This window comes from Cyphomyrmex costatus, unplaced genomic scaffold (assembly GCF_001594065.2).
Source record: "Cyphomyrmex costatus isolate MS0001 unplaced genomic scaffold, Ccosl1.0 scaffold41, whole genome shotgun sequence".
In the NCBI taxonomy this organism is placed as follows: Eukaryota; Metazoa; Arthropoda; class Insecta; order Hymenoptera; family Formicidae; genus Cyphomyrmex; species Cyphomyrmex costatus.
The window spans coordinates 116,744-144,432 of NW_017278318.1; the positions used below are offsets into that span (position 1 = coordinate 116,744).

Below are 27,689 nucleotides of genomic sequence, written 5' to 3' on the forward strand. Positions count from 1 at the left end.
CAGATTATGCTTTATATAGAGATATATTCTTTATAACATGTGATAACGTTGTAATAATGTGTTTCAAAAAATAATTATGGTAATTGATTATGGTCGAATGTTTATTAAAATTTTTCTCTTTGGGATATAATATGTGAAAACTTGTCAGTCAATATGAATGTAATTAAATAAATGGAGAGCACCTATTTATAGATTATGAAACATTAATTATTAATAGTTTGTCTATTCGTGATTATTTTCGAGAAATTTATAAGCTTCAGTTGTTCAATGAAAAAAAAATATATATATATATGGCCGGTATTCATAGTCGATTTTTATATTTGAGACTGTCTTAAGATGTCATAAGTCAATCTGAGGGTTGCATAAGCATCTTCAGATATTATTTAAGACGGCCTTAAAATAAGAACGGACTATAAATACCGACGTATATTCACTTTTTCGTAAAATGTTAATGCTGTCCAGTTATTGTATGATCGAGTCTTCAATGAAGAAATGCCGATCTGTGTATATATATATCTCTCTCGTATAAAATATGATAATAATGTACGTGTTACGAAATCCCGTTGAATAGATTTATATTTTGTACACTAATTTTGTTTGAATACATAGCCTTATTTTGTATTTATGCCTTTAGTACGCGCGTTAGTTACACAACGAAACTTTACTATGTATTTATTATACTTATATATGATGTCACATCGTTATAAATAGAAAATCTTGTTACTTTGCTGCGCCGAAAGAGTGCAGCGGTATAGTATACTTTTTGTTCATTGTAACATTATATAGCTACATTAAAGTTATTTCAAATGAAACAAAACTGTTATTTTTCATATATGTATAATATGAGCATACAGAATTTTACTTAATAGATTTTAGAATTGTGTGCAGAATGATTAAAGTGATATGCAGTCAGGCGGTAGAAGTAACTATTACGGATTGATATAAAATGCAATCGATTATATTATAGTTCCTAATATTATTTGTACAATATTTAATACAATGCGTTTAAATATCAACTATCCTTCAACACCTCCTTCAAAATAGAGCCTGTATTTCTTGCTGGAATAAAGTCGGGGAATGTTGGAAGAGCAACGTTGGACAATAATGTAGATTGCGCCGATGATGATAATGATGATGATTGTTGTTTATTATATCCTGGTCGAGTCGCAGGCTGCAATTATAGCGTATAATGAGAATGGTTTCTAATAGAGAATCATTACGCAGAGTTATTGTTAGTACTTACTGAATTTAGAATAGGCAAAGCTGGTAACTGAGGCTTTGGCTTAGATTCGCTTTCTAGAAATCTCACGAAGGCCGTTGATAAGGATGCTTCTTGATCCTACAAGATATGGAATGTTAGGTATTTGTGATGCAACTGTAAATCAAGTTGTCGAATTTCGAATGTAAACGGAAATTATGATATCAATCAGTTAATAAAATTAATAAACAAATCTGTATACTTTTAAAGATGCGCCGCTATTTTTGTCGGCTTGACGGCTACTGTACGCATTATTCAAGCCAGTCTTATCTTTCTCCGACTCGGTGAAGTCTAAGACGTTTGCAAAAACTCTGAGAATTGAAGACTTGTCCGACGTAGTCGAAGCCAAGTAGCCCAAAAGAAGATTTTTTATAAGAATTCTGCAAGAATTTCACGAGATACTACCATTTATCTTTATTTCATTCAAAGGTGGAATATATTTGGAACATACTCACTTGTCCACTTTTCCCTCATCATGTTCCGTTGCCTCTTTCACCTTTTGATCAGCAAAATTTAAGGATGCTGTTAATCGTACCACTGGAAATGAATATTATGCATATTATCGATCATTATTAATAAAAAATGATTAATAAAAATACATGATTAATAAAAAAAAAAATTGTAATCAAGCTCTTTAAAAAAAAAAATTGAAAATTTCTGTCAGAAAGGGAAATGAGAAGGTTCAGTAAATGCATTCATCCGCAGAAAACTGCCAAATCTTTGTGGAACATGGTTAATGCTTATTTATACGGTATCAATTGCGGAATATTTCTGATATTTTTTTTTATGTACACCATGCGCGGTATCCATCGTTGTAAAGTTGGCAAATTGGTAGCTCGGAAAGACACGAGCGTAAGTATAACACAAGTACTGGTTGCTTCGATATCACACCAGTACCTGATGCAATACTCTCGCCTGCGCCTTTAGTTGCTCATGCTGCATTCTTCGTTTATCATGCCGTTCTACGAAACTAAGGTTGCGCGCATGCCACTAGAATTAAAGAAGCGTTTTAGTAAAACGATCCGTACTCCAGAGTCACGTACCGGAGCACATTCGAATGGAATTTCCGAGAGATAGAAGTAGAAGAAGAGAACAAAAGAGCGACTTACATACGTAATGCTTTATCTTTCCTTTTGCCACTCCTCAAAATTTACGCGTGAATTAATAAAAATATAATTATGACATGCCATGAATTTTACTAAAAACCAAAAAGTGACTAATTTTTTAACTATCAAAATTATCTTTTGACCGAACTAGATTCATAATTTTGACGAATCTTGGTAACGAGTGGGAAACCCCACGAGGTAATATGAGCTTTTTGTTTTTACACGCTCACAGTTACCGCATGAGATTACCCACGGCTATCGCTACCAAATTATGATTGGTTCGTTATTTATTTACGTTCAACATTTCATTTCTATTTCATATTCTCATTTATATCTGATATTCACTTATATATACATAATACTTTATACCATTATGGAATATCTCATTTTATCTATCATACTGTTATGTAATCTATATTTCTCTACAATAAGCTATTACTTAATTTTTAAGTGAGAAGAAATTAACCAATCACAATCGAATGTGAGATGAATGATCGACTATAACTGTTTAATTACTTATTGTTTAAGTAACGGCTTATTGTACAAAGCCTATAAGATCTTATTGAATTATATCTCATCTAAGCTCTTCGGTTTCTCCAACTATTTATATTACAAATTAATTACAACTCTGACATGTTATTTTTAAAAAAATATTAATATCGAGCGAAGAATTTATAGACAGAAGTAGTGGCAATTGTTTCGAAATAATCGTATCGTTACAATACCTATTGTTATAATTATAACAATTATATCGTTTTAATTAATATCTATCGTTATAATTAGTGTATAATTACCATTATTTCGCGCAATCTGATGTCTCGATTCGATGTTTAAATATATATCGTTAATACATCTGGCTTACATATGTAGAGCAGATTTGAAAAAATACAAAATATTTTGTGTCTTTTATACATTACTATTTTGCATGCGTTCGACATAACAAATTATATTATTACGTAAAATAATGGTCTTACCAGATATTATAAAACAAAACAAGACAATAATATTCTTACTACATGTACATACATAATAAAAAGGGTAAAAATTTGTTCTACTAGACAGAAATAAATTGCTAGTAGGGGAATCTTTATGATATATACACAACCATTCAATCATACTGTTAATTAGTCATCGTAATTAGTTACGATATAACAATAACGAAGTAATGATTCGATCGAACAAAAATGGGCGATGAGGATACTAGCTGAGCTTATCGTCATACATAGAAGAAAGTGCAATATTAATATCCTTTTCTTTAAGTTTCCGAACGTTAAAATTATCAATAGAGGTGGGAAAAATAAGAATTCGTGGTAAAGTGCAGAAATGTAGTACCAGCACCAACGGCAATTGCATGAACCAACCAATACGTGATTTGTGAGTATGCAAAGGCGATGATCCAGTTCGTAGCCAGATACCAGCAAGAATCCTGGGCTACTGTCACAAATCCCAGAATTACCAGCTGATATTTGACTACATTACCGGATTGTGTATGTGTTTGCTTTCGCAGATTAGTCACAGAACGCGAACATACTGATAATTCTAGACTGTAGTTGGCTTGTATTCTCGATAATGCACGCTTTATCGTATCTTCTCTTCAACCGTATCCTCTCTCTCTCTCTCTCTCTCTCTCTCTCTCTTCTCAATCGTTTTTATATATTACATATTAATATATAAATATTAGACGTCCCTTTTGATGTTACCTAAATCGTTTCTAAATGTTATCGTATGCGATATGTGTCTTATTATGTTATTTACAAAAAAGCCATATTTGAGATTGACATATTCCATTCAGAGATCCGCAAAATAAAAAATTAGTAATGCTTTTAACAGTGTACGTTTAAATATTTTCAAATCGATTTATCATCGCAATAACTGGTAAGCAACTTCAGTATTGCCATCAATAGAGAGACGAAGAACATGAACAAATTTTTACATATTTTGATAGATTTATTTATCACATGTGCTACAATCTATAATATTTGTAGTACAATTTGGCAAAAAAATTTGATCGTAGTCACAAATATTTTATACGTATTTGCGTAATGTAGGCAATTTTCATTAAAGTATTGCACTCTCCAGTACGAAATTGTCGCGATGTAAGATTATTGATGATGTCGAATGGCTCTGCAGATTTTCTCATTCTTTTTTTGCCTTTATAATATATTACTTACATACATACATACACTTAACGAACTATTAAATTAGTGCCGTACCCAGTGAGAAATGATAATGAAATCGACATCGAATTAATGTCGATTCGACGTTGAATTGATATTAATTCGACGTCAATTCCATTGTCATTTCTCACTGGATAGCGCGCAACTCGGTATTTGTCAGAATGAGTTAAAACAAAAGCAGAAATATGTGTAAAAAAATACGTGACCAGCCTTCTATATCGTGATGAGAGGGAAACTTATTTTCAACTTGCTTCTCATGATGCATAAAACGATTTAATCGAAAAACACTAATCATGCCATAAACAAAGAGCAAGATGCAGGCAATGCCAGAAATATGTAATCTCTGATAATAATTACCTTCCTCGTTGAGTCGCTCGATTTGATCGTCCTTTTTCTCGAGTTGTTCGCTTAGTCTAGAGGCAGCTTTCAAGCATTCTCTAGCTTCACGTAACTGTTGCTGTAAGCACACCGTAGAAGCAATCAGTATATAGTTTTATAAGAAAATAAATTGAGAGTCGGACTGTTATACGAATGCATGGGAAAGATATAAAGGCAAACCTGAAGATTTGAAGCGTCATCTACTAATTTATCTTGTTTCTCGTATGACTCAGCGAGTCGAGATCGAAGTCTTTCTGTAGCCGCCATGACATCGCGTTCTTTATCTGTAAGCATGGCGTGTCGTCAATATATCTTAGTATTGAGATCTATATGCTATAGATATATACAATTATAAAATTTATAATACGAAGAGAATATATGAAAGCACAACTGGTATGATATATTGTATCAATGATATTAGATATATAAAAATTGTTATTTATTTTATATATTAGATAAATATAAATTGCTATTCACCTTGTTGAAATTGCTCCAAAACTATTTGTAAATTAGTCAAAGAAGCAGACTGCAACTGAATATTGTCCTCTGCTGCGGATAATTTTGCCTGTATTTGATCCCTTTGTTGAGTAATCAGAGCTATTTGTTGCTGCAACGTTTCCACTTGCTGATTAGCCCTAATATTTGCCGATGTAAAAGCGGTTGAACTACTTTTTACTTTTTCTTCAGCTTGCAATAATCGTGCTTCTAACTCCTGACGATTATTTTCGGCGATTAGGGCTTCCTCTGTATAACTTGATTCCATTTCGACCAAGTGCGTTCTCAATCTCTCTAATTCTTTAGCGGAATTAACTTCCTTGTTTTGAATTTCGATAAGCTGGTTCTGCAAAATTCTAGCGCTAGACTGTTCTTGCACCAGAGCAGCTTCTAGGGCGTCGCATTTTTTATTTAGAGCCACGATTTCGATACTAGAATCCACTAGGTGGTTTTCTTGCTGAGCCTTTTGCTCAGAAGTTAATTCTTGAATGCAAGCTGCTTGCTCATGTGCGCGATGAATTAACTTTTGGATCTCGACTTGATATTGTAAGTTTTCCTTGTGTTTAATAGAGACAAGTTGTTCAACCTCACTCTTCTGATTTTTGATTGCAGCAAGATCGTTCGAAGACTGCGCGATAACACTTTTCGCGTGAGTTATCTCAGCTTGTAAAATATTTATTTCCTGGTCTTTTTCTCGAATAATATGAGAAAGACCTTCAATAGTTTGTTTAGCCATTTCTGCTGATTCTTTATTATTCTCGAAAGCGGTTTGTAACTTGCTACGCAAATCGTTAATTTCGTCCATTAAGTTTTCATTATACGCTTTTATGATGTCTTTTTCTCGTCTTTCTTCATCGACAATTGATTTGTTTTCTGTTTGCTGTTCGTTAGATGTTACGTTCGTATCTCTTGTCATTAAATCTTGCTTTCCTATGTTCATGTCTGTAACTGTATTTTTTACTCCGATTAAGTTATCTTCAGCAATTGAAAGTTTCTGCTCTTTATTAGTTTCGTCAATGTTTGTCAAAGATATCTCCGCAGTATTTTTTTTCAATTCGTGTGTTTCTTTAGTACGAAGTACTTCTATTTCTTGTTCCAAAAGTTTACATCTGTTTCTTAACAAATTTAATTCTTCTGTAAACGATTCTTTAAAACTTGATTCATTTCCGGATTTTATTTCTATCGCTTGACTTTGAATATCTTTTTTATGTAATTCAAATTGTTCTCTTTGCGATTTAAACGCATAATATTCATTTTCCAGTTTTGTATACTGCTGTTGTGCCTTGTACAATTTTTCCTTCAATACAGGTAATTCTTCCTTATAAATCAATACTTCTTGTTTCAAATCTTCATGTTCTTGCTGAAGCAACGACATTTCTGTATTCAATAACTCTATCTTATCCAATGATTCATCGTGCGTAGCAGTTAATTGTTCTGACAGAGATGTATTTTTTTTAATTAATCTGTCATTATCCTGATACAATTTTGCTATTTCAGATTGTCTCATGTCAACTTGAATCTGCACCGTAGCCAGTTGTTCTTCCTTATGTAAAACATCATTTTTCATTTCTAATTTTTCGCAATTGGCTTTATTGAGTCGTTTCTGCAAGTCTTCCAACAAATAACTAGTTTCTTCTTGTAGGTCATGTTCATACAAAATCTTGTCATGTAATTGCATATCCAAGTATTTGTTCTTCCGTAATAAATCTTTATTTTCTTCTGTTAATTTATTTATAGTTTCCTGCAAAGATGCAAGATTAATTTCTAATGACTTTGTTCCAGATAGATTTAATTCTTCTTCCACATTTTCATGATCGAGCTTCAATTGCTCGATCGATATTATATCTTCGTTTAAATTTCTACTCTCGTCGAAAGCTATTGGAAGTTCTTTGTTTTCCTCTATAAGTGTATATAGTTTGCGATTTCCATTTCCTTGTATATCATCGTTGTTTATTAAAGGCACTTCGTTACTTTGTACAGCAAGCATCAAAGTTGCATTTGTTTCTTGTATCGTTTTGTTCTCAGTCAAGAGGCGTTTTACTTCTTCCCGTAAAGATTCAATGTCCATTTCTAGAGAAGCTACTCGTTCTTCGCTTGCCTCAGGAATAGATGGCAAATTCAAATCTAAACCCTGACACGATTTTATTCTCATATTTTTCTCTAACAATAACGAGTCTATGTGAGATTGCAGTTCTTCGTATTCCATTTGCAAGCCATCTTTCATCTCTTCGGTTTCCTTTAAATCTCTAGTAACTTCAGTGATCTTCCTTTCCAAAACATCTAGCTTCCATTTAGCATCAACGTATTGTTTCGCAATAGCTTCGAAGATTGATTCTCCCGGTTCAATACTACTTATGGTACAGTTCTTTAAAATAATTTTAACTTTCTCGGTAATATCGTCTAGTTTACTTGCTTTTGAACTGACTATGTCAGTTTCTTGTGAAGAAACTTTTATTTGAACGTGTTTATCTGATTTATCCACATTATCCGTCTGAGCAAACTGATGAATTGTTTCTGTACAGGTATTTTCATCGTGTTTCGATAAATCATTTCGTAATTCAATTATTTCTTTCTTAGCCTCATTGTAATCTACGGAAAGTTGTTCGTACTCATTTTGTAGAGAGCGATGTTTCTTATTACTTTCTTCTTTGAGCGATAATAATTTTTCTGTGCAAAAATTGGAATTTATGTCACTATAGTTTTTGACAACGATAAGATTATTAAGAGAGAAAAACAAATATATCAACAAAATAATATATATTGATGTATTATAAATACGACTACTATTCACTTACCAATCGACTGCGTATGTTCCTCGTCCAATTTTTCCATAGCATCTAGAAGATCTTTATTTTCATTTCGGAGTTCTTCTATTTTCTTTTGTAATATTGCTTCTTTGTTGATCAAAAGTGCCTCAGTCATATCATGCGGTTTGTCCTGTTGCGAATTTGTGTGTTTGATAGCTAAAGAATTACATTCGAAACCATCGACTTTTTCAAGTTCATCGGATTTTTCATGATTCTTAATCTTTTCAACCGTTTCCTTTTGTGCCTCGTTTTCGATTTGTAAAGCTTTTAATGCTCCACTGATCAAGTCAAATTTTTCACGTGAATTTAATTTCGATATTACTAAACGAAAATCATTGATAAGACTGGCTTCATCCAAATGGATATGTTTAGCGTTCCGTTCTGCTTCTCGAGTCTAAGAAAAAGCAAAATGTCGATACTAAATATCGTGAAAAAGTATAAAAATAAAGTAAATCTGGTTCAATAGAATATTAATTATCCATGCGACTTATTAAAACTATTTTTCATAAATTAATAAGGATCACTTATTATTCAAGATAGGCGAAAAATACAGCTGTGATAAAAACATTTCACAAAGGTTATATAAATACACAAGGGGAATAACAAATAATTAATTTCCAAAAAATTGTTTCCGCTGGATTAACTATACTCCGTAATACTCGAAAATATCTAATTCCCAGAAAAGCGTACTTTTTTTTTCTTTCTTTATACGACATTACGTTTTAACATACATTTTTTTTCTTATATACACGAGGGAGAATTCGTGTCTCTTTTTCGATTCTACTGCGACTTTAAGTTCAACCTTATTTAAAATTTAGAATCTTAACAGGAAGATGACGTAAAAGGTGCATAATTGATATATCGCTCCATACCTTTTCTTCCATTTGTATTATGCGATTCAGCATGTCTTGTTTCGCCCGTACAACCTCAGCCTTCTGATGTCCGTCAGATATATCATCCTTGAAGGATGCGTCCACCTGTATATTAATTATTTCCACCAAGTTAACATCGTACTATTACATGGCACTTTGCTGTTAACAATTATTACCTTCTGAACGTGCTTTAGCTCACATTCTAATTCGCGTACTTTCACGGTGGCTTGTGCCAATTGCTCCTGCAGTTGGCGTACATGATTCTGATTCCTCGCGTTGCGATTGTCGATGCAGGATGGTTCCCAGAAAATCCCTTCGGTCTCGTCGGTGTGATTCGCGTCCCTCTACAATCAAAGATAGAATTATGATATATGCGTCTGTTTTAATGCTCCTGCCGCCGAAACTGAATCATTTTCCTATTTTGAAAGTCAATCAAATGTACCTAATCTACCATATCCAAGTTGAATCTATCAGCAGGATCTATGGTGGATATATACTTAGCCAGATGTGAATGTGTGGACGAGGAGGGAAAGAGACCACGCAGTAATAGAAGGAAGTCGAGACAATTAGATTCTTGTGGCAGAGAGCGTCTCGTTTGTCTTTGAAAACGGATGACTCTTTGAAAACGACGGAACGCATTCAGATTAGCGAGTGTGTCTCATTCCGGCGCAGATGCGTAACCGATACGGAAATCTTTTCGAGGTGAACGATACACGATTGTCGAAATGCTAATGACATGATGTACAGGCGTTATGCATACGGCCCTGTGACACAGGAATAGCATTGTGCTCGGACGATTTTACGCATATGATAAAATAACATTCTCATCCGACGCATCTCTCCAACTCGGAGGAAGAGAAGGAAACGAAGATGCGACGGCAGAGGAAGAAAACGACGGAGAGATGGAGGGCAAACGATACACGCGCAGGCTTTACGGGGATTACCGCGTCTGATATTACGTGATTAACGATATCAGACTCGAGCAACATATCGTGTCCCTTTTTCTACGATCTAGATATTCGATTCTTTTACAGCGACGCGCTTTCTTCATTTTCTCCAGCTCTGAACGTCCTCGGAAAAAGAAACTACGCTATTGAAAGTGTACCCCAATTATACTATCGGAGATTATTATTTAACATCTATATGTATAACTCCTCCGCGTTGTATAGGAGGTATTTTTTTCCTCCGGCATATCTTTCACACAAATCGATTCATGCGTTGCATCGCGGAGACACACGGTTTGCGTTTCGTGGTCCAAAGCGGCCGCCGGCGGGCTGAAGTGGGACGATCCTAATGAATATGAAAGGAGGTTTCGTTGGGTCAGGTCAAGGAATAATGCATCGTTTGACTTGCATACAGTGCTCACGACAAGAGTCTCCACCTTTCCTCCGTAACGGCCTTTTCTTTTTATTCGCTCTACACATTTCGGTATGTTAAGAGGGCGACGGGAAGCGACGTGTCCAACGTCACGCTCTCAACGCGGCGACATTTATGTAAAATCTACGATCGCGCAAAAGTGGAATATACAATTATACGCCAGTTTATTCTCATCGGCTCGCATCGAATGCGACGAACATCGCAAAAACCGTCCCGCGGTCGACCGATAATTACGACTTTAGTTTGCGCTTCAGCTCGCGCGCTCGGGCTATTATATGAAACCGACGTAAAAATGTTCATACGTTTTGTGTGCAAATGAAAAGCAAAGCCATAAAAGCTGAATAATTCAATGGATGGAATTTGTTATTTCAGGGCGACGTGTAGCGATCATCGCGTCACGGAACAAAAGAGGGGGGGAAAGTGAATTCGATCGAAACAATCGGATCAACGTGTACGCTCAGCGATTTCCCAAAACGTATTACTTTTTTCTTTCTCGTGATTTTTCGAAATTTCTGCATTTCTATCGTTACACGTAACGCTATACGTATATCTACACGGTAAACACCAGTCGCAATGCCGCGCACCGTCAACGCGTCGCCGCGCGCATCGCGCAGATAACGCAATCCTGATACTAAGCGTGGGAAAGGAAGTTACTATCAATCGCAATGTAAACGCGCGTGAGTTATCGTAATCTCGTTGAATGAAAAATCAACGAGGTGCACTGGCGCATTCGGCCGTCATGCGTTGCGGTTTTACCTGGTTTTAGCTGTGCAGCAAATACGAGGAAAAAAACAAATATGGTATAGCTGGAAACAAAAGAAATGGTATAACGAGTCGACTAGGAGGAACGAATTTCTAATAGAACTCGCACTCCGACGCCGATTCGGCATGCAGATGTTACTCTACGTGTCCCATACGGGCCGGTAATGAAATCGCTATTACGATGCTACATAATGTGGCGGGACACGTGCTCTCTCTCTCCCTCTTTCTCTCAATTAGGACACGAACGGCTGCGTTCGCTCGAATCATCCATTTCGAGGTCTTTTTGCGCGACAAATTGGACGGAGGAGAGACATGCACGAGCGTCTCTTACTTGAGTGGATTTTTCAAATCGTCACGGTCGAGAATGGGTGAATATCACTCAATCTTATCGCCTCTAATACGATTTCAATTAAACGAATACATATATTGTAATTATATATATTGTATAACTTTACGAGCGACGGTTTACTAACGTATCGCCAGATTCGCGCTTACGAACATTACGAAGACATTTTGCCTTCTCGACGTCGTTTTTTCACCTCGGTGAAGTAGCAAGGACGCGAGATCGCGACACTCGTCGCGTTTACACGAAGCATCTCACTTGGCGCATTTTTCATTACTTTTTTGCTGATAATAAGGAATATATCGCTTACAAATATTTCTACGTCTCTCTCTCTCTCTCTCTCTTTCTCTCTTTGTCAGTCCGTGTTCGTCGCGCGCACGCGCTCGGCGTTATGAAATACATACACACTCCGCTTGCGCACGGCGCGGTTTCAGGTTAACGCGGCCTGCTCTAATAGCGTGGCAGGCATATTGTACCTGCGTCAGTAGGAACATAATAATGTCCATGATGCTAGTGACGTAACCGAGTGGCCGCGACACGATGTCGCACACACACGCACCGCGCGCGCACGCACACGCGATGTCGAGCAGCAGCGCGATGTTCACGCGCGGCGCACGGTTCAGAGTTCAACAAATAATCCCGAGAAATAAACTGCAATTCCCAGTCAGCACGTTTGCTTGCATTTTCGTTTGCTCCGGATCGAGATGAATTTGGAGATCGGATGTGGGACATGAGCGAGATCTCGAGTCGCACGCGGTATAAATGTAACACACCCGTTCTCCAGTTACGCGCGATTATACGCGGTAACGTCTCGCGTCTAAGTGACATCCCGAGGCATTAATTCGAATTGGACGCAGAGAGAAAAATATAGAAACGGCAATCGCTGCGGATTCGTGAAAGCAAAGCGGTTTCGTTCGACGCGGAATGAGAAGCGTATAGGTTACTATTTCCGGTTTAAACTCGCATGACCCTTGCATTGTCGAATATCCCGTGTCGCAGATAATGTTCCGATCGCATGGATATTCCATCGGCCGACACACGATATAACTCACCAGCGCGATAATCGAATTTGCTCGTCGATGAGCAGAATCAATCGGTGTACCGCGTACGACCTCGGCAAACGCGGTCCTCGAAATGCGGCGATCGATTAATTAGCGAAGCAGAGATATATAGCGAACGCTAATGAAAACACGCGCGCGTCCGTCGCGTCGCGTCGGGATGAGAGGATATATGTACGGTACGCGAAGAAGAGGAGCATTATCAACGAACGTAGCGAATAACACACCGTCTGTGGTGTTAGATACTGAGAAATTAAGGCTCAGCGCGTTTCTTCGAGGCGAGAAATCGTCATCGGAGACGACGGGGAGAGTCAGCGAGTATAGCGACTCCCATACAACGAGCGCGACGAGAAAAAATTATGGCTGTAACTTGTGTGTCGTTGCACGAAGATTCGCACGGCGACGCGACGCGACGCGACGCGACGCGACGCGACGCCTCAGTGCATCGCGCACCAGACGTTCTTGATCTTTGATCGATGCGAGAGAAAAGAGATCTCTCCCTACGGACGCATAGATGACCAATGCCAGCGTTTTAGTATTGTTTCATTCATCGATATTAACCTTTAATATATAACGCGATTGGGTTTATCGTGTTCTGCGTATTTCTCTTCTTTGAAATCCTAGCGAAACAGTACCTGGCTAAAAATAATGATGGAAAAAATAATAATCTCTATTTTCTTTTAAATTTTATCTACATTTTATTAGTCATATTTTCTAAAGCAAAATACTTTTTATTATAATAATTTGTCAGTATTATGTTGAAAAGGACCCAAATTAAGGATTCAAACGTTTATATTGTATTTCTATTTATTAAATATAGTACTTTTTAGACACGATTTTCCCAGCTTCGACTTACAGCTTTTGTTGAATTTATGGTTTCTATCACTTTCTTTTTTTTTTTTAAATACATACTCTTGCGATACATGTACTAATTGCTAGTTTTATAATTAGCTGTGTAAATAATTGTGTAATTAAGATGTTATTGTAACTCAAATCTCTTCTTGGTAATGTAAGCTGAAGTAATAAACTTCTTTTCTTCTTTTAATACATAATTTTACAAATGCTTTCTAAAAATGTTTATACGTGTGTATAAAAAATAATTTAACAATTCTTGTACGTTTACAAAAATGAAAATTAACAATGAAAAATGATGTGTATTGAAAAAGAATCTTATAGTAATAGCTCATACATCAAATATTGAGTGAAGTAATTTCAATTCAATGTTTAATTAACTAATTACGAATTTTATTATTTTAAATCATTAACAAGTATAATAATAATAATAATATTGTTAAATAGAACCAATTGTTTGGTAATAATTAAATACTTAGAAAAGTAAAACAATTTTTGACTAAAATTATTTCATTCGACATTTGGCAGTTACTAGAGTCTTTCTTCAGTATAAAGGTATGTTAATTAATAATCTTCAAAAAAAAAAAAAAAGAAATCCCGAGAAAAGAAAAATTCTTTCTCCTATATATCTCTCTTGTACGTTGAAATTTTCGTGCAACGTCGAATGTTGCGCGTTTAATCCATCTTGTCCGTTTAGCTATGCATATCCGATCATCCTTCGGTTTAACGCTTATGTTTATTAATGCCGACGACAATACTCGAAAGTTTTCGAAACGATGAATGCACAGACGTGGCGTTCTTATATCGCTATTGTGAGCGAAGGCAAATGAATAGCCTATAATACCTTTTATCGTGTACACAGTATCCTTTAACCCCTTCCAAAGTCCATATCTGCATACGTGCGCGCATGTGTCGTCTACGTGTGTATATTTCACTTACAAGATTAATAGACCGAATGTTTTAATGCCAAATTTAAAATATGTCTACGTAATCGAACATTACACACCGGACGTACCGTAACATTTATATCTCATACATATGTACGATCCGTTACGTGTAGAGACATCGGAATGATCCCTTTAACAAATCCCTTAATTGTTATCTCAAGTCACTTAATCCTATTTTAACGAGTTAAACAGAGGAGATATCGATTATCCGCGAGCGTACACTGCATATGCGAATTGTATATAGGCCTTCTTGTATTTCAGAACGGCAGCTTCGAGCTGCGGGAAGAACCGAGGGGAACGCGCGAACCTCGCAAATATATTTCAATAGTTTTTCGTATAATTTCCATTTCGAGAGATTGACGCGAGTCATCAAATCGAAGCGCGCGTATATCATACGCGATACGTACGTAAGTCGGGATATACCTTTATTTTGATTGACATACGATAAAAGCGCGCCAGTGCGGCTTTTATCGTTTTTTGCAAGTAATATACTGATTTTTGCAACTGGCACGATATACCGTCCAACGTTGCTACGAGCGCGCGGGTAATCGCGCGTCGCGTTGGTTAAGTAATCATAGGTAAGCTTGTCCTTCGCGCATTATCTACCGATAACTCGCCAGCCGTATAGCTTAACGCGAAAAAGGCGCAAATTCGACGTGGCCACGTAATACTACGGTTGAATAAAAATAAATAAAAGCAACACCGTTGCTCCCTTGCTTTTCGGATTTTAACGCAGGCTATATAACCCCGTCGACCTCCTGCATTTTTCGTAAGCGTTCGTCACGAATGTTCGCCATTGTATATGTTGTTCGTTAAATTATACCTCTGCGCTTTCCGAGAGCTTTCCGTTTCTACACTGTCGACAATTATCTGCAATTTTTTGCAATACAACACGATTAATTATTAAAGAATAATTTTTTACAAGATCACTGAAGTAGAGAGAGCGTATATTAAATTCTACACGTGTCTCATCATCGAACAACAATTTTAGAAGTAATATTAAATCGAAGAGAGAGAATCTAAAAGTTGACTTTGTTATTATCGCTGTCGCACATCTATATCGCGCAGCTGTAAAACGTGTAGCGCAAGTAGAGCAAATTATATTATCGTACAGGGAGAAGAGAGGGAGGTGTGGGGGAAAGGAGGGGATAAGAAACCAGCGTTATTACTTTTATATTGGAAAGAAGTGCCGTGTACTAAGCGTTTCTGCAATCTTTGGAATGCTCGAATGTTCGACGAACGTTAGATTTGGAAAGAAAAAAGTGGGAGATGCTGCATATATATATTATTACAAAATGAAGTTATCTCTAATATGATCGATATACGAATAGACTTACGTTTAATTTTCCGCGCGAGTAGAAGAAATAAGCGAGTTATGAATCAATTACGAGCGTCTCGCGCGAGGAGGAAACTCCTGGAAAATTCGACGCGAAACTTACGAAATAGCACATCGGTGGATGTGCGCGCGTGCGCGCGATAAGTTGCCTGGTCATCGCTTTGCGCGCGAAATAATGGCACGGTGGAAAAGTGCGAGCCGCGGTATTTCTTCGCGTCCGAGAGCGACTGCGAGCCGTGTGTCGTCGTGAGGCATCGTGAATGGTTCGACGTTTCTCCTTCGCGGTGGTTATGGAAAAAACGGCACGACTTCTCGCGCGTCTTCGCGACGAAGGTGTAAACTGTGTAAAGTAAACGGAGAAAAGGAAAGAAAGAAATAACACGCGAGCCTTTTCTCTTCTTCGCGAGCGCTAAAAGCGCTGGACGGACTTAACGCATCGCAAGATTCAATGCGCGACGAGAGAGAGAGAGAGAGAGAGAGAGCGATTTAAATAATTAAGCACTCCTGAGGGGGGAGGGGGAAATTCGAAATTATACAGCTTACGTTAAGCAGGTCCGAAAGATCGTTGTCATCGATGCGTCGCCGTCGTCATCATGATCGTCGCCGGTCTTGTGGTAACCATGCGCGGTTCTCCAAAGCGAATTGGCGACGTTATACCGCGACGTCCTACCGTTCCGGATGATTGGTAGGACCGACTTCCGCGGCTGACGGTCTTTCCGGAAGGGAAAGGACCCGGGGCTGCGTCCACCACAGGTTGGCGCACGTTCATTTGCGAGGTGCACGACGCGCGCTCGTCGCCGAATGACTGTACATACGTCTCGAGAGTTCCACCTTCCACCAGCTAGTGTAGCGACTCTAGCCAAGTTGGAGGAGGAGAAGAGACGGAGGAAGAGGAGGCTAGAGGGGAAGCGGATAAGTGGAGGTTACGCGGGGCGATGTACACGTAAGACTGCGCGAGAAGAGCGCATGGCGTGTGCATATGCGCGATTTCGTGTCGAGGCAGGATCTCCTCCCTCGTCACGGCACAGGAATGTCTCCGAAAACGTGGACAAGTTCCTCTCGTCAGAGTATCTCCGCGGACACATCGTAAAATTTATTTAATAACCGCAAGCCATCTCGCGACCGCAAACGTGGGTAGACCTTCGTAGATATAATCGCGACACACGATATTTTCCACATCGAAAACACATTATACATCGTATAGCGCGTCTTTCTTCCTTCCTCAGTCGAACTCGAAGAAGAAAGAGACGCGAAGAATTGGAGAGGATCTCAATAGAGAGATCGCAAAATTAATATCGGAATTCGTAAGTAACTTTAATCATTGATGTAATTATTTTAATAATGTATGTCGTTCGCCCTTTTCAAAATTTGATTGGTCGCACGCATATCGCGCCTCAAACTTCTTATACTGGCCATCGATTCGTAACTAACTGTACGGGAAACATGATTATTAATCGGAGATGAAATGATGAAGAATCGCAGGAGCCAATGTAATAACTGTCGATGAAATGAGCGAATCAAATATTGAGAAAAATTTCTCCTTGAAAATGAACGAATCAGAAGATCCTGATTATATCCATCGGAATTTTGCTTATGTCAACTAGAATTACAATAGATTCAATCAGAGATTCTACAATCAGACCTTTTCTAATGAATATACATATAATAAACAGCGGGGTCAGTTGGTTAATCACAAATGACGATCAATTTATTGGACATCTGGCAAGCTGCTTGGTATAATAGACAACTCTAAAGTTGAAATCATAGACAGTTAATAAGGCACATAAAACAAACTTAAGCAGTAAGGAAATCAACATGTTGGATTCGTTACTTAAGTTATGGTACTCCCGGTAGAATTTCTTCAAGAACGAGTCACAATCCTGACACTTTTAATCAGTATTTGTTAAATTTATTCTCTGATATTTCCAGAACCAGTCTGGAAAGGGTCGAAACAGTCTTAAGTAACCAATCACAGTCAAATACGAAAAAATGTTCGACTGTGATTAGTCAATTCATACACGATTGTAGAATGGGCTCTACTGTGATTGGTCAATTCGCTTACCGCTTAAATCATACGTCTTAAGGTTTTTCTACGTGCCATGACCTTTATTGTTATACAAGAGGCAAAATTATTTAAAAGTCGTACGTAACATAGCTGTTTGCTACCAATGCCGTTAGAACACGATCGTATACACGAACGCGCAACGCGTCGCTGTTATTAACACAGGCGTCGACAGGACATTTTTTATCGGCCCCTATGGTAGCGCGTTTGCTGCGGGCACAGCTGAAGGAAATGGGAGAATATTTTAACGAAAGCGCGCTACAGTAATAGCTGTAGGAGGATCGCCGTAAGAGACTCGTCTCTTCCGCTTAGAGGGAAAACGATTAGAAATACAAATTTAAAACACAGAACAGAGAAAAGAGCTATCCATTGTGAGACATAATAAAGGTACAGTCATAGAGGGATAACGACAAAAAAGACAACCACAAATCATTACAGACGTTCATATTTTACGTCTGACGTATTCGTTGCACCGCTACTGTTTTTCGACTTATATTTAAAATTGTTTTTGATTAAAAGAAACAAAGGAAATAGAAAAAGGACCAAAGTTGAAGAAATAACAAGTAGAATTACACTGAGAAAAATATTTTGATTAAACAACTAACAAAATAAGGTCCAACAAGAATTTTGATTACGGGATTCTGATAACCAGAAATTTTGTTTGTTCTCACCAAAAATGTCATTCTTGTTGGAGCTTTTTATATTGTTTTCATCGAAACATTTTTCTCAGGATACAGTTCGTAATGCATAAATTATGTATTTGCGAACAACGCTATGTTCATGTAGGCGTTTTACCGACACTATTTTCTCCTGTGCGACCCCACAGTCTTCTATAGTCTTTTATCCCTCTAATAATTTTATAGCATCATACTGTTTACGAAACCATGAAATTTCTAATTAATGAGATCGATTGCGGGGTGCAGAGCAAGCAGGCGTGTTCCGCGAAAAAGAAGACAAAAGAACACAAGCTTATGAAGAAGAAAAAAAAACGACTTCGAATATCGATGAGTTGGAGTAAATTGAAAACAAGCAAACGTCAAGTCGCAAAGTAGGCTGATTAGCGAAATAGTAAATGTACTGCTGACCTTGAAAAATTTTCCAAAAGACCTTCTGTATTTGCTTTTAACTTTATTGCACAAATGGCACCTGGTTTCTATACGCACCAAACTTCCACCACAGGAGCCCCGGGTCGACCTGTATTTATAGGCACCCGATCGGAAGAGTAGCCATAGTCACTATCGTGCTGAAAACTGAACGCAACCCCCGGACTGTATACTTTATCGTTACTTCCGAGCGTTATCGAAGCGATGAAACTGCGGGGTGGTACACGACTACTAATCGATCGATCAACCGTTATTGTATTATAGGATTCGCGCGTTTTTCTCGTTGAACTCCTCGTCGAATCGATTGTACACAACGCGCGCCTACGAAGAAATTCTCGTATTCCTTGGATCCGCACGTTTTATACGACTGATAATAACGGTTTATTCAAGAACATATTATTATTACACGTTTATACTTTCCATTATTTTTTTTTTTTTTTTTTTTTTTTTTTTTGGAATCATGCGCAGCTGTTCCGTTACTCATTGTGTAAACGCGCGGGAATGTCTCCAACACTCGTTGTTATCGATCGAATTTCACCAGGAAACAACAGACGAAAAACGTGGAATTGTTTTATTATATTCAAATAATAAGTAACGTGTTGGGCAACTTTCGGAACTGTGATGCGCTCGTTTCGATAGACTCCAAGGACTTTCAATGCACTCACGTAACGACGTATACGCGATGAATCATCGCATCCTTCTGCCTTCCATTTTCTGTCTTTACAATATAAAGGAAATGGAAAACCGACATACTCGATCTCGTCTCTCATGCCTTCGATATGCTGTCGATTATCAGGAATAAAGAACGACGTGGGGAAAGTTTAATACGCAAAGTTTAATGTACAATGTTCTCCCGTCGTTACTCCAATTTACAACGGTTGGCATTCAAAGCATTTCGATTTTCCTCATAGTACTCGCGGTCCTAGCAAATTTCCTCGAACGCGTTGCAGCAATTTTGAAATTTAATATTACTAAATACAATATTATAGTACCTATCCAATAGTTGTTTCAACGTAAATCTAACGAATATATATATATATACATATATAGAGCTGATAAAGAGAAATGAAAGGAAAGGGAAAGATTCAGTAAAAGACACGATTGCTGATTCGCCTGAAAAAGAAGAAGTAAAAGAAATTTTCTTCCCGGAGAAATTCGTGACACATTCCACGGCAAGTGAGACCGATCCTTTGTTGATCCAAGATACGTAATAAAGTGTAAGAACGCGGAGATGTGTTACCTGCTTATCTTCCGTTCCTTGAACGTTTAACACAATGAAAGGCTGAGGCATAAAATAAATCTGAAACGGGCCGAAAATACAGTAGGTATTGCCTAGGTCGTTTCATAAGTATATTAATTATATCCTGTCATTTCCATTTTCTTTTTCTCATTGTGTTTCGCGTACAGGCGCACGTTCCTTTTTCCGTCGGGGTCAAAGTCCGCTTTTGCCTCGGTCTGTATGTCGAAACGTTGCTCCTCCTCATGCGATCATCACCGTAATTTTGGAAATGTAACGGAAATGCTCGAACGCGCGCATATGAGTCCACGTATTTCCGTTACATTTATATGTATATACATTGTATATATTAATATGTGTGTGTGTAGAATTATATTACAATTCGTCCTACGTCGACGAAACAAAAGCCCCTTATCTAGGCGCTGATAAGGAAAAAATAGTCTTTCCGCTATTAACAATTATTATCGGTATCTGCTAAATAATGCCAAACGGCTAGTTGTCGTTATCGCAAGCGCATTTACTTCGCACGCACACATGTACAAATATGGGACATGCATGCACGTATATTATCGTATTTACAACTTAATGGCAGCAGCAAGTAAAGACAATGAATCGCTCTATTATTACAATGATGTAACAACAATGAATTATCGCGGTGATGTGGAAGCCCTGGGACTCTCAACTGTTAACAAGGAGAGAAGGTGGAGACGACGCTCTTTGCACGGTTTATATAGGTCACGTAATCGCGAACGGTTCTTACATTTGAAAAGGTGATAACTGCCATGTCGAACGTTCGCGAAAAACCTTACACTGCGTGTTCAAAAAAAAAAAAAAAAAAGAGAGAAAATGCGAAAGAAGAAGAGCAAGTCGTTTCTTAGTTGTTCTCGTCAATTACACTCCCATTGGCGTGCAATGTCATACCTTTTAATCGACGATTAATTATGTCAGAAAGATTAATTATGTAAGAACTTTTATTATATAAAATTACATTACGGTCGTTTTCATTGCCTCTCGAAATACCGCAAAAAGTCACGCCTAACGCAAATAACAAGGCGTTTTTCAATATTTTTTTTCTCGACCGTTAGCAGCTCTCGCGGCAATTATCGGAGTTATTTAATACAGAATCAACTTACCGATTCCTTGGACTTTGCGTTTATCTCGATGACAGTTCTCTGGAGCTCGCAATTCTGTCGACGCAGGAGAGAAATCTGTATACGATAGATAATTCTTATGTAAGTAATATATAAATTAAACCTTTGTATAAAAAAAGAAATTGTACGGAGGTTATAACCGAAGGTCATAACTATTACATATTAATATGTATGCCAATTCCTCTTCGTTTCTTGCCTGAGTGCGTGCACGTGCACGTGTCGTAGATTAAAAAATTATAACGCATTAATATTTATTATTAGATTTTACTGTTGCGAGATCATAATAAGAATTTCTTTACATTTTCGCGCCATTTCCAGATGATAAGTGAACAAGTTCATTGACAAACGAGCGAGGGCAAAAAAGGGAATTAAAAATATAAAATAATAGACTAAAAAGACAAATTAAGAGTCATAACATAAAAATTTTTATCATGTAGTCAAAAAATAAAAAAGAAACAATAAATACGAAGATATAAATAATATATAACAGAGATAGAAATTAAAAATAAATTCGTGATATTATATATACAAATTATACTGAGAATTAATATTTATTATTATTTTTACTCTTGATATAAATCATAAGAATGTTTAAAATTTTTTTTTCACGCTATTAGTTGATGATAAGCAAGCAAAAGTCCCTCGACAAGCGAGAGTAAATTGTTTGAAATGGAGGTATAGGAAATAAAAAAGTCATAAATTCAGAGTAACAATATTATTACGGTATTGTCGATTTTTACCGGATTGTTATCAAGCGACAGCCGAAACTTTCGTCGTTCGACTCGAGTAGAGATTTCTTTGTAAAATTCGGACGGAAATACGAAGCTGATCCGGATGATCGTTTAAAGCGATCGCGCCCCGACTTAAATATTAGGAAGCACAGTCAGAAGGAAGTCCGGTGGTGCCCCGTAGATACAGGACGTACGATACACGTTTACATTTGCCGCTCTTATCTTACGTTTGCATTACGATAACGCTCCCCCACCTCCCATACGATCCTCGATGCGTTATCTCACATGACCCTTGGGTACCGCCAAAACTCCCCTCCTCCTGCGGGGTTTCTCCCCATTCGCCGCGAGGTAGAAAAAGCGTCGTGTCATATAGGTAGATATGTATATAAACTGCCTCACAATCGTACGTTCTTTCACAATCCAGGAAATATCTTCGACGAGCTTGAAATCGGGCTTTCCTTTTTCTACTTTCCGGAGTGCCTAATACATATACTTCTCGTCGCCGGTCTATCAACTTTGACCGATCTAAAAGATCCGTGATCGTAATATCGTTCTAACGGATAAGGCGGAACGTGATGTTTGCTCTACACTCGTTCGCGATTATTGGGGAACGCGACATCTGTTAAAATAATTTCTAATCATACCGTAGCTCTTTTCTCTTATCTAACCTAGCAGACATCTGTGCGTATATCAAGTGCGATTTTTCTTTATTTTTTTTTTAATGTGGGAAATACATCCATAAAGGTTAGAATATGATTCAAAAGAAAGTAGGGTATACATATCAAATTATGGATTAATTATCTGATGATCTTCGGATTTTTTCACGATTATAAATTTATATATGAAATAATTATAAAAAATATTACTTTAAAAAAAACGTGCAAATTCCAAAAAAATAACACACAACAATTATATGTATTATATAATGTATATAATATAAATTTATTTGTGTAATACAAATGCAACTTACCTCTGCATCTTTCGTGGTGAGCAGGTCCTGCAGTTGGCTGCATCTTTCGTTCGCCTCCTTCAACTCCTTTGATCGTTCATCTGATAATAAATAATGATCAAAATCACTTATCGTGGCATTTTATAAATCGTATTAATAGTTATTACGAAACTTATACTAATACTTTGTACATTAAAAAAAAACAACTAGAAAAAAATTATGAAATAAGTTATGACGTGAATTATTACGGCAATTTTTATTTAAATTCCTAATACCTATTATCCAAATAGAATATTTCGACAAACAATCATGAATAATTGTAAAAGTTAGAACAATAATAAACTATACGTAGAACTAATTTATAAAAATGATTCAGGAAAAGAAATAAAACAATCAATCTAAAACAATAATAAAAATTAGCATTAATTGCTGTTTCCAAATCTATTCATAATCTATGTAGGTTATTTAAAAAATAAATTTTAGATCAATATAATTAATAATTATCAATAATCACAGATATTGTTTGTAACAAAGAAAAAAAAAATAATGAAAATTAGTATTAATAATATTTTAAAATCATTTTCGATGTAATATTAATTATTGTTTCTAATTATTATGCACATATTGTAATATTTAATTAAAAAATGCATAAATTCTTGATTAAAGTTTTAATTATTTGCAGCAAATTTTTATATTTTAATAAAAAATTATATATAACAAAAATATATACGTTCTTTTATATTAAATAATTTCTATTTATCACTGTTTTGATGACGGTCGTTAAAAAAGATTTACAAATAAAGACACACCAAAACCACGTGATTAATGAACTCAAGCGGTAAAAATTTCTCAGTCGATAATAAATAGACCGTCATTTGACAGCCGTAACCTAACCCTTTACTGGAGAAACTACGCGTTACGAAACATCGAGACCTGGAGTCGTGTTACGATTTCGGGATATACGCACCTATTTCGTCAACAATACCATCGGATAAAACCTCTCTCGTGAGATTCGTGATGTGTCCTTTTAAACTGGAAATGCTGGATAAACTGTCACCGAACCACGCCATTTTTCGCGTTAACGGTGAACGTCAATTGTATTATTCGATAAGTACACTCGCATTTATCACTGAGAACGATCGTTGTGCGTATGACACATCGCAATGATGGAAAACTCGAATTCGTTATGTCTATGCGAATTACAAAACATGCTAACACGTACACACTTGACAGCAGAGCAGACAGATTGAAACTCTTTCTCCTCGATGAGTTTTGGAACGCACTAAATCGTAAAGCTCGAACTACTGTTATTCACGGAACTGTACAGTGAGCGATTGTACCAACTGTCGAGGTTGCTTATACGTGTGGTACAAGATGTCTAAAGTTCTAAACCTTTTTTTATAATTATATATATTTAATCTAATTTAATTTAAAAAATTTAATTTAAAAAATTGAGTATTAAGTATAATTAACAATACATCCAGCATGCGAGATAAAATTTCAACAATTAAAACGTCACAAATTAGTGATTCTCGAAAACTGAAATTCTATAGATTTTAAAAAATCGTTAAAGTTACTAGAACAAATTATTCTGATATAAATAAAATAACAAAAGAGAATTAAAATACCTGTCTTCCAAAAAATTTTAACATTTATAATTGTTGATACGTTCCAAAACTCGTTGAGAAAAATTGTTTGAATCTTCTTATAGTAAATGTTTATATCCATATAGTAAGAAACGTTACAGTAATGTTGCAGCAATGTTACTTTGAAAGATTGCGATATTTCATAAAACATTGCTACGATATTATAGCAATATTGTCCTGTGTCCGCTAAAATCAAATATTTATGCAAAAAAAACTCCGCGATATTTATGTATATAGAGAAATATTGCAGACATATATTGCTGCAGCAATTTTATTGGAATATTTCGATAATTAATTCAGTTTTTTATTAACTGTTAAAATATTATATTATTGCTTAGCATGATGACATTCTAAAAAACACACGATAAATTTATGATCAAGAAACGTCGTGAGCCCAAGAAATGTATTTGTAAACTCTAGAGAATCTTCAGGAAATTCGCTAACTGGATTTGTATACGTGTCTTCTTACAGGATTCCTGAACGTTTTCTTCTTAGAAAAAATAGGCGTCCATTTCATGACTGGGCCTCGTACTTTTGTTGAACTATAATAATATTGCAGCAATATATTGCAATTTCTACAAAATGTTAAAATTACAATATTTTACAGTATTATTGCAAATGTTTCCAAAAACAGAAATTATATTATTACAATTTATAATTTTTAAATTTTATGTTTTAAATTTTGATGATTATTATGCGAAATTTTTATAGTAAAAGAAAACTTAAAGTTTAAGCTTTACCTGCATTGTATATAAAGAATATTTTTTAAAAATAAAATGCACCGCATTTGTATAAGGATATATAAGATTATCGATAATATATGCGCCGAGTTTTTTATATTTTCCTGTTTTATTTTATATTTTTATTTTACTAAAGATTTTTATAAAATGCTAAATATATGTACAAAAAAACCGTTTATTTGTTTGCTCTTATATTCTATTTATTCTGATATTGCATTTATTATTATAGCTCAATTATGATTGCGAGGTTATTATACCTTAAAATTGTATTATTTGAGAGGAAACGTAATAATTTATAACGTACGAATTACTGCAATTTCGAAAATGTTATCATAAATTATCGATTTTCGCCGCGAGTGCGACGTCCGCGTGTTACTAATTTATTTTTACTGAAAATATACTCACCGCATGGAAATCAATGTTATTTCTGTCGTTACATCTCCCTCATTAAATACGAAGATTGGAGAATCGCTTGATGAACGCATACAAATCGCGTTTAGAGAAAGCATGGGGAGAACCTCACGAAGCATGATTTTATTTCCATTATCGTTCGAGATGTCTACATTAAAATAAGAAAGAATATCTAAGCAAAACGTCAATATAAAAAAATATAAGTCACATATAAATTATGAATATAGAAGATATAAGTTATCAGTAAGATATAAGTAAAATCAAAAGTGTACATCGATCAATGACATTAATTATGATATTTCTTAAAATGACTTCCATATGATTTTGTGTTCTATCTAAGTATATATGTATATTATAGAAAAATACAAATATCTACGAGGCGAAGTTCGCCCTGGCAAAAATAAAAATCGTAGCGTAAGTCGAATATATGTAAGGGCAGAATGGCAGAAATGTAAACGAAGCATTTAGGAGGCAAAAATCGAGACAACGAAACGTAAAAGAAACATAAACGTCTCTTTTACGTCTCAATTTTCGCCTTCTACAAGCTTCGTTTACGCTTCTGTCCCTTTACATTCGATTTACGCTCTGATTTTTGTTTCCACTAGGGCACGTATGTGTAAAGAAAGCTGTAAGGCATTCGTTCGTGTCTTCTGTTTCTCTCGATTGGTAAAGGTCTCCCGATTAGTCCCGTGAAAAGATGTTTTGCATATCACTGCAGCGCAGAAAATATTCTAAGTAATCAATAGCGTGGGTATGTACAAATATACGGAAGAAAGTTCGAAAAATAATCCGCGATTACTCGACTGACCGTGTGTGATACAAATGCGATAGCGCGTGCTTTTCATGCTATTCTCGTATATATATATATATATATATATATATGTAGCGATAGAACGAAATTGTGGCGCTGCATTTCGTAAGTAGTAACTTACTGTAACACATTTATTGATTTATTAAATGATATTCCTCCAAATGCGCGACTCCGCGAATCTAAAAGGATAACGAAATGCAAAATGCTATAAATAGAAATGTCGATAAGAGTTTAACTTTAGATCCGCGTAAACTTTAGATCACGTTACTCCTATCCCTATTAAAAAAAAGCAGATAAACATCATTTCGCACCGCGTAAAGCTCTCGCTTCTAACGTTTGCTGAGCAATAATGCGCTTTAACGTCCTTTCAACGTAAAGCTCTTTTTTTTTTATTTTCAATAGTTTTACATTTACGTCAACACTGTGCTGACACATTTCGATGCGACGAAATCGCACAGCGCGATTTTAAATAGCGCGAGGTCAACAACACGAGAGACCTCGAAGTCATTATTCTTCACTCGATAAATACCGTTTATTGGCATTTTATATTAAACACGAATTTTTCAATAAAAAAAAAAATCTTGGAACAGCTGCAACAACACAGAAGAGCTAGCTTAATTGGCTTATACGGATCTTATAACGGTATCTCCGAAAAAATTGCGCACGTGGTTTACCCCCTCGAAAATTTCTGTCGGCGCCCATGGGACAGAATCGGGAACGATGTCGACGAGCACCCCTCCTCTCCTGAGAGCGCGGCGGAGAGGGAGGGGGGAGGGGAGGCGCGAGGGTGGCAGAGAAGAAGTCCGCGGTGGTAGGGGTATATAGTCGGTGGTGGTTTCGATGATAGGGGTGGCGTATACGGGCGCGCGAGCGCCATCTGGCCGTTCAGTGCCCGGCCACCCTCGGTACATCCCGTGTGACTCGCGCTCGCGGCATCCGGATTATCGTAGCATAGTTTAGCGGGCCCGAGGATTGGGGGACACCAGTAGTGCACCGTGCCTTAAATACAGTGACCAGTGTATGCCTTGAACGCGACGCGACAAAAAGGTAATTATCATCACCCCCCACCCCCCCCCCCCC

At 36.6% G+C, this 27,689-nt stretch overlaps 1 protein-coding gene across 1 annotated transcript; it reads right to left on the reverse strand.

Moving 5' to 3' along the window:
* Positions 1-211: 211 nt before the first annotated feature.
* On the reverse strand, positions 212-24,131 carry LOC108777133 (thyroid receptor-interacting protein 11). Its single transcript, XM_018543944.1, has 13 exons — positions 23,969-24,131; positions 23,023-23,102; positions 21,304-21,378; positions 9,270-9,437; positions 9,094-9,198; positions 8,210-8,615; positions 5,397-8,081; positions 5,100-5,203; positions 4,899-4,998; positions 1,714-1,795; positions 1,461-1,638; positions 1,244-1,339; positions 212-1,171 (listed from the first exon to the last, which is right to left on the reverse strand). The coding sequence occupies exons 1-13, from the start codon at positions 24,069-24,071 to the stop codon at positions 1,013-1,015; spliced, it is 4,341 nt and encodes a 1,446-aa protein (XP_018399446.1). The 5' UTR covers positions 24,072-24,131; the 3' UTR covers positions 212-1,012.
* Between the last annotated feature and the right edge of the window lie 3,558 nt (positions 24,132-27,689).